The 15,039-nt window shown below is 36.7% G+C and overlaps 1 protein-coding gene across 1 annotated transcript; it reads right to left on the bottom strand.

Moving 5' to 3' along the window:
• Positions 1–893: 893 nt before the first annotated feature.
• Positions 894–11,274, bottom strand: MAP3K19 (mitogen-activated protein kinase kinase kinase 19; the record flags this gene model as incomplete). Its single annotated transcript, XM_008942394.1, has 7 exons — positions 894–960; positions 2,552–3,249; positions 3,471–3,620; positions 4,821–7,220; positions 9,412–9,455; positions 10,083–10,324; positions 11,190–11,274. Coding segments are annotated over 7 exons (3,686 nt in total), but the record flags the coding sequence as incomplete, so codon positions are not given.
• Positions 11,275–15,039: the final 3,765 nt, after the last annotated feature.

The raw sequence follows: 15,039 nt of genomic DNA, 5'->3' as shown, positions 1-15,039 counted from the left end.
CTAGAGAGGCTGTGGAGCCTCCATCCTTCCTGATTCTCTGAGCCAATGGGACAAGGGCCCAGGTAATCCGCTTCAGCCAACCCTGCTCTGAGCAGTGGGATTGGACTAGAGCATCTCCAGAGGCCCCTTCCAACCTCAACCATTCTGGAACCTGAAACTGTCCACAAAATGCACTGCTTCATTGGGAAAAGACAGCCACAAAGTTTAGATTCGTAATTCTAGCCAGACTAGGAAATGATCTTGCTGTGAGCTGAATAAAGATGCCCGTGTGTGCACCTGGGATCTCTTCTCCCTATCACTACCACATCTCCTACTGATATGGTACCTCAGTAACAAAGGACTGACACATGTATGCAAAAACTAGTCAGGTATTTTTCACCAGGTAAAAATTGAAGGGCCTATCTAGCTAATTAAAGCTTCAGTACATTTTATGCTGATATGGTTATATGGTTTGGGGTTCCTATGGGATCCTTACAGGTACACTTAAAGACATATCTACACATTGGAGCAGAGCTTTCACAGAACTTTCAGCATCTACAATGTTTTCTCCAATAGCACACCTTCCAGGGTTTTACAGACAAACTGGCATTCCAACTTACCTTGCCTGTCACATACCACTGGTGGTGATGTGTGGTTCTTTCTCTTAAAGTCTCTCCAGATACAACCAAATGGGGCCATGTGTCCACAGGGAAGGAAAGCCCACTCCAATGAGCACAGATGTTGGAAAAAAATGTTATTTTAATCATATTGCTGTCAATAGTTTCCTCGACCCAATTGCTCTCCAGTTATTTCTGCTGTTCACTTTTAAATCCAGTTCTTTCTGATCTTTTTTTCACAAGTGCAAATCTTCTATATGGAAAATGTATACTCATCCGGCAAGAGTTTTGAAAAATTCACTCTCTTCCTTTCACAAAGGGATGGTCCAGCAACTGCAGAGCAGAAGGGCGTTCATGTTGATCTCTGCATGGAGGGTTTGGAAAATCAGTACAAAAAATGAACATGCATGCCTGTGATGTAACTGTTTATAAAATCTAAATGCAAACTTAGCCTTTTTATTTCTCTCTAATTTCTGCAGTCATTACTCATTTTTAGTTGGGTTTTGTTTGTTTGTTTATAAAGCTGGTAGAAACAACAGTGGCATTTACAGGAAGAGGTGTTGGAATTTATGAATTGTAAAACTGAAAAATTTTACAATTAGAAAAATAATTTTTTGTTCTGCTAAAATCCTTGCAAAACTTTGAACAATTCTGCTAATGTGGCTGTTTCAGGTGCACTAAAAACCTCTTTGAGGAGGGTCCCAATTATTAGTTTGATCCAGCATCAGTCAGGCTGTTCTGTCCTCTCCAATCAATATCATGCATGTCAAGGAGCCCATAAGAAACTACAGCACTGTAATTACAGTATGGGCTTGCTAAAGCCAAGGACTTTGGGCTTTTTTAACCCTCAACTTGGAGAAAAAAAACACAGGGGAAGGAGTAAAGGACACTGATTTCTTAAATACTAAACTAATGGGGAAGATGTGATAAGAGAGGCATGTGTATTTAGGGCATGGTGAGATCACATATCAAAATATTTTTGCCACAGGTGCACGCTAACATCTGAAAAAGTAAATATTTATTTGAAAAGGTAAATGCTTTATAGCTCTGTTTCCTTCTATGCAACAATTTCTTCTACCTTTGAAACACTGTTCTCTCTGAATTAATATATGATCTCACTATACACAGTCCGCAGCTTTTCTGGTTATTGTCATATTATCCACAAGAACCATAACCATACCATAACAGTTCTAATCCATGGTTTAGAAATCAGGTTTCCTGCCTCCCAGACCACCACCACACCCACTAAATAGCAAGTTTCTCTCTAGTGCTCAAATCTGGTCTTTGTAGAGATATGTAAAAGGCTGCTATTAATTTTATAAAGGCTACCTGTAGAGGTGAGCAACTTAGGTCTTGAAATGGATAGTCCATTTAAACATCTGGGACAAAGATGATATTCAAAACAAAACACACAAAAGTATTTCTTATAATAGGTGAATGCTAGTGGGTTGGTTTGTTTTTTTAGAAATCGTTACGTTTTAAATAAGTATGTATTTCCTGGACTGGCAGTGATAACAGATGTTTCTACTGCAGAAGATAAGAATTGAAAGCTCTTTCATTTAGAATATTGTCCTCAAAACAATTTGCCTGAGATGGGCCAGACGCGGCCAATGTGACACTGGCACAGCAAGGCACATCAAACATTTTGTCTAAAACTCAATGGTGCCATGTTTCTGCATAAAAATTACAGGGAAAGTAAAGGGTGAGTATAAGGCCTACAAAAAGAAAATTACCAAGGGTTTTTTTATACCGAGAAATTACCAAGGGTTTTTTATAGGGAGTAAAGCTCTTTTATGTATAGTATTATTTAAGGGCTTTCCTGAAATACTGATACACCTATGCATTTACCACAGCTCTATGTGCCATCTAAGAGGTACACAAGTTCCCATCAGCAGTCTCTACAATACAAACTACATGCATCTCTCCCTTGGTTTCTGAGCTGAAAGCCCACGTACCTGGTGAAGCAAGCGCGCACGAAGTCCGCTGCCGCGCCGGAGAAGCGATCGGGCAGGGAGGGCATCAGCCCCCGGTGGGCCCCGATGTAGAACATGGCCGCTACCCTGTCCATGGAAGCCAGTGGAGGTTTCCCTGTTGCCATCTCAAACATGGTGCAGCCGATGCTCCAGATGTCTGATTTTCGGCCATAGCCAGACTCATTAATCACTTCTGGTGCCATCCAGTATGGAGTGCCATGCACAGACTTGAGCATCTCGCTCTGCGTGCCGCTGAGGCTTACCCAAGCTAAACGCCTGGCGCAGCCAAAGTCAATCAGCTTCACTACGCCGTTTGGCATGAGCATAACGTTATTGCCTTTGATATCTCTGTGGACCACACAATTGTCATGCAAATATGCAACCCCCTGTAGAATTTGTTTTGTGTATTTACAAAGGACAATTTCTGGCAATGGACCAAAACGATTAATAATACTAGAAATTGAGCCACCGGGTACAAATTCCATGAAAATGCTTAAAATGTTGTCTTCCAAACAAGTTCCTAAATAAGTTACGATATTGATGTGCTTCAGTGTCTTCAAAAGGTCAACTTCCTCGTGAAACTTCCGGTACTCCTTCTCTGTAGTGAGCTGATCTGACGTATCCAGAACAACCTGCTTTACAGCTATTAACTGGCCGTGGCTTGTCAGACCGCAGTACACCTGCAATGAAATGAGCGTTTATTAAGAGGAAGCATGAAATAAACCTGAGTATTTAGTTCTTTTCAATAGTATATTTATGTTTGGCATGTTTCATGTCTCATTGTCTAATCCAAAATATTCAAGTTATTTGTTGAACAGGACTAACAGGTTGCTAGTTATAAGGCAAGTTATAGCTCAAAGGTGTGCAGCACATCTCTTAACATATTCCCCCATAAACTTACCGTGCCATAGGCTCCCTTCCCAAGGACTTCACCTCTTGTCCACATGACAGGATCTTTATTAGTTAAACTGCTTCCTGGTAATTTAGTAGATTCCTCAAGGTTTAGCAGGTCACTTACTTCATTTGATGCCAAAAAGGCTTTCCTGTTACTCTGCTTGAAAGATGATGGTCAGTGTGGAGAGAAATCAGGGAGGAAAATAAAGGCTTCACATTATTCTCACATTGTTTATAAGGAGTAATTTTTACCAGGCATAACTCTTCTCTAGAGACTTTATATATATATATATACTCGTTGCCCAGCTCATCAATAAAATTACTATACTAAGTAAGACTATGTAAATCTTCCCAAATATGTATCACAATAGTGCATAGCCATAAGACTATGGCATGACATCTTTTTTCATTGACAGGAAGACAGACAGAAGAAACACTTAAAAAAACCAGACTATACATCTGCTTACTTTTTTTTTATTTTCTGTCACATAGGTACAGTTTGCTAAGCTGAAGGGTGAAGATGACTATTGCCTTGCTGTAGATAACATACATAACCCAAGTCTGATGAAAACAATTTGGACATGACTTCACAGGAAGAGACTGCTTCAGAAAGGTGGAAATTACCCCATGTGGTCCTGGCTTTCCCTAGGAGTAGTGAGAATGGAGGTGTAACTGACACCTGTGTCAACATAAGGAAGTGTATCAACCTGTAGTGTAAGAAATTTCCTTATAAATTTGTAATTTAAATGGACAAAAAGCTAACAGAGGTAAGGAGAAGCAGTACTGCTATGCTGGCAGATAAGCACCTTATTAAGTGAAGGTTCTTAACGGAATTGCAGTCCAGAATCTAAGGACTTGAAGTTTTGATCAAATATTAAACAGCCTTAAGACTTCCTGATAAGCCAATCTTTGTAGTTCATACCTACAGAACCATACCTTCAAGAACAACTCAAAGAAACTACCCTTCTGGATATACAAGAACCATTTGTGGTGTCTTTTCATATTTGTCAGGTGTCAAGAACTCAACAGCTTTTGCCTTGCCCCAGCACCTTTTTATACGTGCTCTTCAGTTAAAATTGCCTCTTGTTTTTATGCAGTACAATTTCTCAATTTATCTTGACCCACCACATAAGCTATTGAGAGCTATTCCTCTCATGCCCTGGTACCATCTGGCTTGTGTCCTGACATGCAGCCTCTAACATGGGTTTCCTCAACTGAGCACTGGAAGAATCGGTGGGCAGCTGGCCCAAGGAAAAGAGACTTGACCATTAATGAACACATATTTCCTACCTTTCATCTAAACTTGTGTTGAAGCATCAATCAAACAAGCTAAAAAGTTAAAAGAAATTACTTTTACCTTCTCTAGAGCACTATTTACTATTGCTCCATCTCCATTCCTCTTACTTTCTTCTTCTGTATTATGTGTATTTTGCATTTTAGAACTTGTGTTTTTTGTTCTTGAAGAGTTGATGTCTCTTTCTTCAAGCATTAGCAATTCTTCAGCCAGACAACAAAGCATCTCGTCAGTCACATCCTTATTATCTACACAGGACAAACTGTTTTGACTAGTCTGGAAACTGGTGTTTGTAACGCTTTTTGCCTGAATTGCTGAAGGCTGAGTAAATCCATTTGCCACACCACTGTTTTGAGGCGTGTAATCCCAACTGTGATTTAATTTTCTTGTAGGGGATAGACACTCCAGTCTATCTGAGAATGGCAACACTTCACATTTATTTATAGACTTGAAGGAGGCCTGGTCTAATTCCAGGCCATTGCAGCCTTCTGCATCCACCCTCCACTGGGGTACACAAATGCTCTGGTCTGCTGTTATGAGGTTGCTACTTAGAGCAACACATTCTCTGTAGTCTTTATCACTGAACTGAAGAAGATTCTGGCTACAGGTGGCAGATCTCTGATGGTTGGATATATCCTGATTGTCTAAAGACTGCTCCAAAGAAACTTCTGTAATAGTTAATAAGTCTGAATTTGAAAAAAAATAATTTTTCTTAGCTAATTGTGAAAGGTCTTCTAAAAATGTAAGCTGTGTAAAATGACCTGTGTCTTCATGAAACAACGTCATGCTCCTTGAAGTGTTTATTGGAAAATCTGAATCACAAGTTATTACCTTATCTTGTTCAGTGTTGCTATCATTCAGCTTGATACTTCCATCCTTTGTAATCAAACCTTTCTGCTTTTGTTTAGTGCCAGGTATGTTCTTCTTTGGCTTAGAATACGTTCTCTTTGGAGTATTTCTTCCTCGGCTGCTCTCTCTTCTTTTACTGCAGGTAGATCTGCAGGTGCTAGCAGGGCATCTCCCAGGTGGAGCAGCACAAACATCTCCATAAAATCTCTTCTCACGTTCATCAAGCTCACGTGTGTGGGAATAGACAGGAGTTCCAAACATTTCATAAATCCCTGGGCCTTGGTCATTTGAATTTATTTTCTTGAACATGTCACTGTATTTCAGATCTGTGAAATCTGAAGCAGGCTGTGCATGGGGTAGAGAAAGTGGAGTAACAGGTTTCTTTAAGATAACTGAATTTTTGCAACTGCAGGGGAAATTTTGCTTTTTAGGTTCCTGAGCACTCTGAGCAAAGTGTTCTTTCTCTGCTTGAGATAATTTTTTTTTAAAAATCTGACTCTTGGCATTACATTTTGTGGAAAGCTCATCAGAAACAATTAAGTCTTCAGGAGTATTTCTCTTGCTACTCATTTTAGAGTTTGATGAATATTTCTTTCTATTCATCCTTATTTTACTTTTGTCATTTTCTTTGTGAGGAAGAATGTTGAAGCTCTGAGTAATGTGAGGAGGTAGACTATGAATTATACTCATTTTTGTGGCAGATTGTTTAGCAATGTGTGGTTCCTTTGCTGGTTCTTCTTCAGAGAATGTAACATGAATAACAGGTACGAGCTCACTTTGGTCTTTTGAAGTTGCTTCTGACATTGCTTCTTTTTCCATTTCAAATTCAGAGGGACAAATATTATTTTCTGTCTGTTTTCCAGAAGGATCTTGCAATTCTTTTCTGGGAATTACTGCAGCTACAGAATTATCTCCTAAGGCCTCTGTCACTTCAGTTTTACAGGAAGAATTTAGATCATCGCTGTCAAGCTCAAAGTTCACACTCTCAGCATCTTCATGTGGTCTGTAGTCCAACATCATCTCTATAGGTTTTCCTTCTTCTAGACCAGTTCTACAACTCTCTGCTCTTCTTTCCTTCTTGCCATCTCTCAAGGCATCTCTGTTGCTTGACATTGTAAATGTCTGAGCTGTAAATATTCCACAGTTTATCAGAGGATTATTTGAGCTCAAGCAGGGATGGCTATTATCATAGTAACTGGCTTGGGTCATGAGATCTGCATTCTTACAAGCCACTGAAAACTGGTACTTCATCTGGTCATTCCTGTCAGTATCGGTAACTGCATCAGCTTCTCTCCATTTTAGATTGCTTTGAATTCCTTCTTTTTTGTTCCTAGGGTCCTTATAATAGTTACTCATGCAGAAGTAGTACAGGTCTGTCACTGGAGTGAACTTATCAGAAATAGTAGCCAGAATCAGGTTTGATGACATTTCAGTGTGCCTTTTTAACAGACTGTCTAATTGATAAAATTCAGTAACTGTTTTTAAAGGTGGAGGAACAGAGTTCATAATATTAAAAATATTTCTGAGGTTGCTGTTTTTGTTGACAATATTATCCTCTAGAGGAGCAAGAAGAATTGTTCTTACAGGCTGCAATGTCACTGTTGGCAAATGAAACTGTAATTTCCATAAAAACCATTAATAATATACTACACAAAAGATACAAGTAAGATCTAATCACTAAGAAACAAGTAGACTAAGAAAAAGAATCAGAAAAGGATTATTCTTATATATATTCTCATAATTAACCTAATATGAAGTGTAATATCAAAACCCTGAGAAAATAGATGCATTTTCTCACATCCATATGGAATCTTCTCAAATACAAAGTTATTTCTAAGTATTTCATAGTACATAAAGTGGCATCCCTTGCTGTAAGGTACAAACCATTATCTGTGATTTAAAGATAAGAAGCTTTGCCCACACATACAAATAATTTTGTCAGTTATTAACTATGTCTTATGCCACCTGGCACGTTTGCTACTGGAATTCAAAGGCTGGTCAGTGGCTTCACATGCCAAAGTTCCATCTTGCTGTGCTCTCTCACTGAATGAGAGCACCACTCTTACACTGACACTGGAAGTCTTTGTAGGTAACCCTCCAAAGTGTGCTGACGATGGTAATTTTATTCCAAATGGAACTAGATGTCATGTAAGCAATTTTTAAAAAGCAAAAGCTAGACTATCATAACAATGTTATTTTATTCAAAGAGAAAATGATTCTTACAAGTTATTTCTAGGATTTAAAAGACATTATTATAAATCTTAACATACAGATTTTCCATATGTTTAGCGTAGTCTTTAAAATTCCATAAGCCATGTTCTACAGGCCACAGATGTAGCTCACAGAGTTTGAAGTAGGCTGGAAGACAGCACAGTCTGCACTTCACTGTCAGTGAAGCTAAATAGTTAGCTACCCAAAGGCCGTTTCAACACAGCAGCTAACACAGAATTCTGTTGTGGGGAGATGTATTTTTTTTGTTCCTCCCTTTTTCCTACTCTTCCCATCCCATTAGCCAAAAGGTACTGCATATCTTTGAAAGCATGTAGATCTGAGAATCTGAGTTCTTTGTTGTGACTATTCAGATGAACATGGAGAATAACTTTCTGAAAATAATATTTCTGTGCTTTTATAGGAAATGAAGAAAAAATAAGCCTGAATATACTGCATATTTTTATGCAAATGAATGCAATAGAAATAATCACACAGTCATATTTTCTGAGAACTCATTTGCATGTCTATATTCAACATCACTTTGCAATCTGCAGGAAATTTTTGTTTGCATTCCAAGGGCAAACTGAGGCTTGAATGTGCCAGGAAAAGCAATGTGTGCTGGCTTGAAATTTACAGTTCTGAAGGCTTTGTCTAGTGTGCGTGACTTTAATAGGAATGCTCAGTTTATCTCAGATGATAGGCCTCTAGAAATCATCAGAACCACTAAATAAAGTTGTATTAAGTCACACTGAGGTCAGCTAAATTATTTTTCTTGAAGGTTTCTCTCCTTTTGAAGCATTTTTTCCATAGTCCTTTTTATGATCTTCTGTGAGAACACTTTCTATAACTTCACCTTTTTCCTGTGAATGCTGTTATATTCTGTAGTGGGTCCACACAAGTATACAGCTGATTCAATGAATCAAGTCTTTTGTACAAAGGGCTGTTTTTTAATATCCATAAAGACCAAATTACCTTTTTTTCTAAATACAGTATATTTGATCTTTTGTAACTGTTAAGGCTTATGTGGTGTAAAGCACTGATATATTTAAAATTATTAGCTTGTTCATAAGTACAAAAGTTTTATGTGGAATCTTATTTACACTTACCACAAAATTTCATGTAAAATAGTTTTAATTTTGATCCTCACACCTTATTTTTTATTTGCTAACACAATACATTTCAGCAATCATCTAATAGCAAGACCATTCTTCAGTTTAGCATCAATTTTAAACTCCCACTCAATATAAGGAAATGGTTTGTTTAATTTGGCAAAACTAGACATTTAACATGCTTAACATATAGGATGCACATATTTTAACTTATGTAATTCTATTTTAAAAGGCTTTATATCTTTTTGAACTTCCAACCTTTTACACCCCAAATCCCTGATGTAATATCTTCCTGACAAATTGTTTATATACATCTGAAGATTTTCTGACACACATATATAAAATATATGTAAAAATACTTCATGTTCATCCAAAAAAATAAAGACTAAGCAAACTACCTACACAGTTTTTGTATTTCTGTTTTTAAGGTTTTGAAAGCATGTAATATTTAACAGTGTTCATTTTTATACATAATGGCATCTTACCTCAGGTCTCCTGTTCCTGGTTTTTAGCACTGTTATATTTAAGCCTTAAAAATCAAAACAAATTAAATGTTAATTTGATATTCTTAAAACAGACTACAATTTTCATTTATAAATTATTTTCAAACTGTCAGGGGTGGGGACCAGGAATCTGCCTGGTGTGTGGTTGCAGGACTATGCTATAAATCCACTACACAGAAAATGGTTAGAAGTTGAAATTTAATTGTGATACTGAACTTTGCAATTCTATTTTCTATAGAAAATTATAAAATATTATAATTTAAAAATACTTTGACTCTAATAATTTAAGCAAATATTCCTCTGCAATCTCAGATGTTTGCTTACTTCAATATGTGGCTAATTAATATTGCCAACATGAGGAAAAAAGTAAAAGAGATGCCATCATGGCCCCATTTCAACTACAGAGATTTACACTTGCATTTTGGGGGCTCAGAGTAAGAGGACCAGTGAAGTCTGTCATTGCTCCTTCATTCCACAAGTACACACACTCATATAATTAAAGGAGAGGGCCAACATGGCTGAAGTCTGCTTTAAATGAAGAAGTTGGACATAAAGAGAAAGTTTAAAGAAGATGGACTTCTAAGGCTTTGCTATCTAATTTGATACAAAATCCATAACTATTTTAAAGTTGTGACTTTTACAATCGAACTTACTTCTTTGTATTTGTCCTTCCATTATCTGAAAAGCATCTAAATCCATCAATGATTCTGTAAGGTTAGATTTGGGGTGTGAGGCCTGGAGCAGGAAGCTGAAATCAAAGCCATGCTCTACGTTCTCTTTCTTCATGAAGAAAGGTAAAGAGGTGTGACATCTCATCTGTAACACTGACTGATCTTCACTTGGAAAACATGCCACTTGTTGATCTGGACATGGTCTGGATGTTGATGCTATTTGGCTAAAAGGCAAAACCAAAACCAAACAAAATACAGTGTGAAAGTAAGTGGAAGGAGCCTATCCACTTCAAATAATCGTATGACTAGAGAATAAGCAAACAAGAAGTTTGCAAGATCCAAGAATGAAGAGGCATATTTTCTTTTTTCATCCACCTGGCAGGCTGTGGCTCTCCCTGGAAGCTTCCAATTGCAATGGCAGAGACTGAGTGAGAACTAGTGAGAATCAGTGACAAATGTAAACCAAGCAACACTAGGAATGGAAAAACATATTGCCCACCTTCCCCTTCTGGACAAAAACATTGCTTCCAGTGTGTATTTGTTATGAATCATCAGGAAGGTGTGTCAGAAGGATTCTGAAGACCAGATGTGCCTTTCTTCTTTATGAAATATGCTACGGTCAGCCTGAAAGACTAGAGGCTGTATGGACAAGCCTCAGATTCCTACCACCTGCTTTCTGAAGAACAAAAAATCCAAATATGGGAAAAGATAAATACAGGGACTGAAAAGAGGTACAAAAATATAAAAATATATTTTATATATATATATTTATAACTATAAAAATATAGTCTAATGTAATCTTAAAGCTGTATGCAAGATAATTGTCTGTTTTTAAGAAGTCAAATGCTCATGTAAAAGCATATACCATATATTTTCTCATATTGCACCAAATTATTTGTTCATCTAGTGCAATATCCTGCCTCCAGCAATGGCCAGTAACTGATGTGGGGAAGACAGAAACACTACATGACATACACAGCTGTATGTAACATCTGGCAACAAGGAAATCTTTTCTTACTCAAAGACTACAACCAGCTTTGTCTCCATTTTTGTGTGCTTACCTGCAAATTAAATATTAATACTACTGACCTGTATTTTCCTAGAGCTTTGTATGACTGGTGCATTTCTTTCTTTATTTTATCTGCATTCTGAAGAGCAACAACACTTCCACAACCTGCAACAATACATTAGTATTTGCACAAAAGTAGTATAATTCACTGATCAGTAAACACAATGCAAATGCAGTTAATTTTGGACATTAAAATATTATTATAAATAAAACCAGGAAGAAACTATCAGGAAAAAAAAAGAAATCAACAGCCAAACAAACCCAAAACAACAAACTCAGCATGTTTCATTTGAGTAAGATATCTACACATACTTCCTTCTACTATTTTTGGAAATGTAAATGCATAAATGTAAATTATTTTTTGTTATTTAGGTAAGTGTATTAATTCAATGTACTATAAGGGCAAAGAACAGCTAAAAAAATTCCAGTTACAGCTCCTATTTCAGTAGAACAGAAATACAATAAAAAATATTGACAGAAACTCTACAAAAGAGTATTTAAAAATTTGAAAGCTATTTGTCAAATCTTAGGGCTTTTCAAAGGTGGAAAATAACTCTGAGTTCGATTTCAATTTTTTTTTTTGTGGTTGCTTGATTTTGACAAGTAGCCAGATTTCAGCTTAACGCTGTCTTTTTCTTTCTTCAGATCCCACGTTACACTTTATATGTACAAGCTTTGATCTGACTACCTTCTTTGCCGCTTCTCTGATTTGTTTGGTTGTCAGACATACCGTCCTTAGATGTATTAAGGTCCAGAAACCTGAAAAAAATGTTTCAATAATTGGTTTCTGATTCACATGCACAAAGCAGTAATTTATATTTTGTTATTTCAGAGCCATAAGTAAGACAAAAGCAACATTTAAAAGGTACTTGAAATTAGTAAAGATGTTATAATTTAACTTAACAACCAATGCCCTGTCCTGTGAATATACAGAACAACACAGTTCAGACACAGGTTTTTTTGCTAAAATCTCAACACACGCAGTGTTGAATAAGACATGAAAGCTGTCAGTATTATTTTGCTGATACCCTCCATACTGTTGGGCCAGAAAGTCAACACTTCACATCTGAGAGATAATTACATTTTTAACATATTACTGAGAAAACAACTCTAAATTAAATGTAGGTCTTTCTCTACTTGGCCAGAGCTATCTCTCAGCAAAAGAGGCTGAACATTCAAAACTTTCTGAGCACAGAATAGATTGTAGACCGCAGCCTCAACAAATCTCTGATAGCTTATTCTAAAGAAACATGAAGTCAACTGCAATCTTCCTATACATTTCAGGGGAGTATGTAATTTACTTTGTAAATAATTTTAAAATGTCTTGAGAAGTAATTGTCCCATAATACAGTCCAGTTGTAAACATATGTTCAAAATTTAGCTAGGCATCTTTCTCTGTGAAGCCAGCACGTCCAGAATAATTTGACTGAAAACATTAACAAAAATCTCATTGACATCAACATGGTAAAAATTTCACGTTATTTCAGTGGCAATGTATTATCTCTCAGTATTTAAAAGATCAGCTTTTTAAGTGTTTAGAAATTGTACATGTTATAAAAAATAACCATAAAAATCACAATAATAGCCATTATATTTTGCCTTTTTCGCTGCCATTGAATTTCTGTGACCCATGGCAGGCATCTGACTGAATCTGATACAACCAAGAGTCGCTACTCTAGACAGTCAGCCTATTAACTTACTAGTAGCAAACTTTTGCTTCCCACTTAAAACTACTGTGTTGTCAGAAACAGCAACTTAACCATGAGTGCACTTTTCCATGAACATCTTAGTACCTCTGTACGTTTAGAAAAATGTGTTATTCAAACTGTACTGTGTTTATAAAACTAAAACACCTTTAAACTTACACTAAATTAGTATTATAAACATTTGATATTTTAACTCCTGGTTGTTGAGAGACATAACAGTAGCTTGAAGAAATGATTCACTGAGCTATCTATGTACCACGTGTAGCCTGGTCCCATAAACTGCTGGCCTTCTACAAGGCTCTATGAGCTCTCTGTGCCTACGTGAGAAGCTTAAAAGAGATCTCCATCAGGATTCTCAAATAATGCTTTGATACCTTTAAAGATCAGTTTTCCAACCTTGAATTATTCCATATAGAGATTAACTCATCCAAAAACAATCGCTTTACAAGGCGCTTGTTCAAACTGACAGCAAAGCCATAGTCTACGAGGCAGCCTGTATGAAAGTAGTTTACTTGCAGTGGAATTTAATGCTGCAGCTCTTGCAGAAAAGCACATGCTCAGGGAAATTCAGACATCTGGTAGCCCTATTCCTGACTTCAAGATTTCACAGCAGTTCAGGTCTTAAAGCACACACCCATGAAGCAGAATATGTAGATTCTTTTTCACACCTAGCCCAGATGCTTATATTATCTTACAAAGCTGTCCAAGCTCTATAAATCTTTCTTAACACAGCAAGAAAACAAGCTAATTATCTAAATGTGTGAAGTTTTACAATATATTAAGTGGGGCATATTTATTTTAGGTTGTTATCTGATATAAAACACAGTATGTATTTTCACTTCATTATTCTGTTAATTCAAAATTTTCTATCTACTGTATCTGTATTCTTAACTGCAGCTGATCTAAAGGTGTTTCTTTCTGAAAAATGTGGTACCTTTGGGTAAGAATTTAGTCCTACATTAGTACTATTGTGGCAAAACTACCTAATGTTCAACTACTACTAAATGTAAGATGTTTGTAACAGATGGAAAGTAACAATCAGTGCTGCTGTCCCTCTGTAAGGAATCCTTCCATTTCGAAGTGAGTACAGAGGTCAATGGACATGAAGGGCCTATGTAGCTTTTGTTTGATTCAGTAGCATTTTGCCACTCAATACTGCTAGTGAGGAAAAGAAATAGGCTTTTGTTACTGATTTGATTAGCAAAAAATATAATTACCCAGAAACATACAGCAGCCTTCCCAAGAGACTCATGAGTTTATCCTAGATTAAATTAATTTTTTATAACAATTTTATGTAACACTATTTATCTGAAGAATGCAAATTATTTTATAACTACGTAACAGCCAGACATAGGACAGTATTATTCTTAGTTTACAGAAATCCATTAAAATCCATTTAATCCATTAAAACGTTTATCCCATTATACTAGCCTGTTAAGAGTCATATTAGATAGTCAACTCCAAATTTTGCCATATTTTAATATACATACGAAAACCCCTTCAAAATAATAACTGAAAAAGTTCTATAAAAGTCATAAACAACATCTTACCTGGTGCTTCAGTAGCAAAGTGTGAAAGAGGCACAGCAATGCAAAGAGAAGTTACATAGCATTTTTAGCTCACAGCTTTCTTCCTCTTGCTGGACAGCAAGGAATTCAATGCAGTAATTACACATACTTCGATTTTATTTTCTGGATGTTTTCTAACTGCGGAGCACGTAGTATTTATTACTTTATGACTGAAGTACTATCTTCTATAGACATGAGGCTGTTGAGTTTACAGGATGTTGCCGAGGCAACACCCTCCCCCACACACACCTCCCCGCGGGGGGGGCATTTTGCTTGGGCAAGTTTAATTCAAACAGCAGCAGTGGCCTGTGAAAACAAACACAGCCCAGCTAAACGGTAGCGTATTAGAATTCTAATCGCAACACAGATATTCCAGCAGCCAAAGCGAAGCATATTTCTCTCGTTTACCTTCATTTATGTTTTTATTACTTCATACATTTTTACATCATTTTAACTTTGCTTTCAGCCCCCTCACCTAAACAGTCCCCACTACCCATGAATAGTTCTGCCTCCTTTCAGGCAGCCTTAAACAGCAGACCTCAAGGATGCTTTTTAATTTAATTTTTAATTTATATTTTTTTAAGTGGCAGACTGCG

This window comes from Merops nubicus, unplaced genomic scaffold, assembly GCF_000691845.1.
Source record: "Merops nubicus isolate BGI_N331 unplaced genomic scaffold, ASM69184v1 scaffold34756, whole genome shotgun sequence".
In the NCBI taxonomy this organism is placed as follows: Eukaryota; Metazoa; Chordata; class Aves; order Coraciiformes; family Meropidae; genus Merops; species Merops nubicus.
Note: the sequence above shows the minus strand (reverse complement) of the source record. Positions and strands in the feature narration are given on the sequence as shown.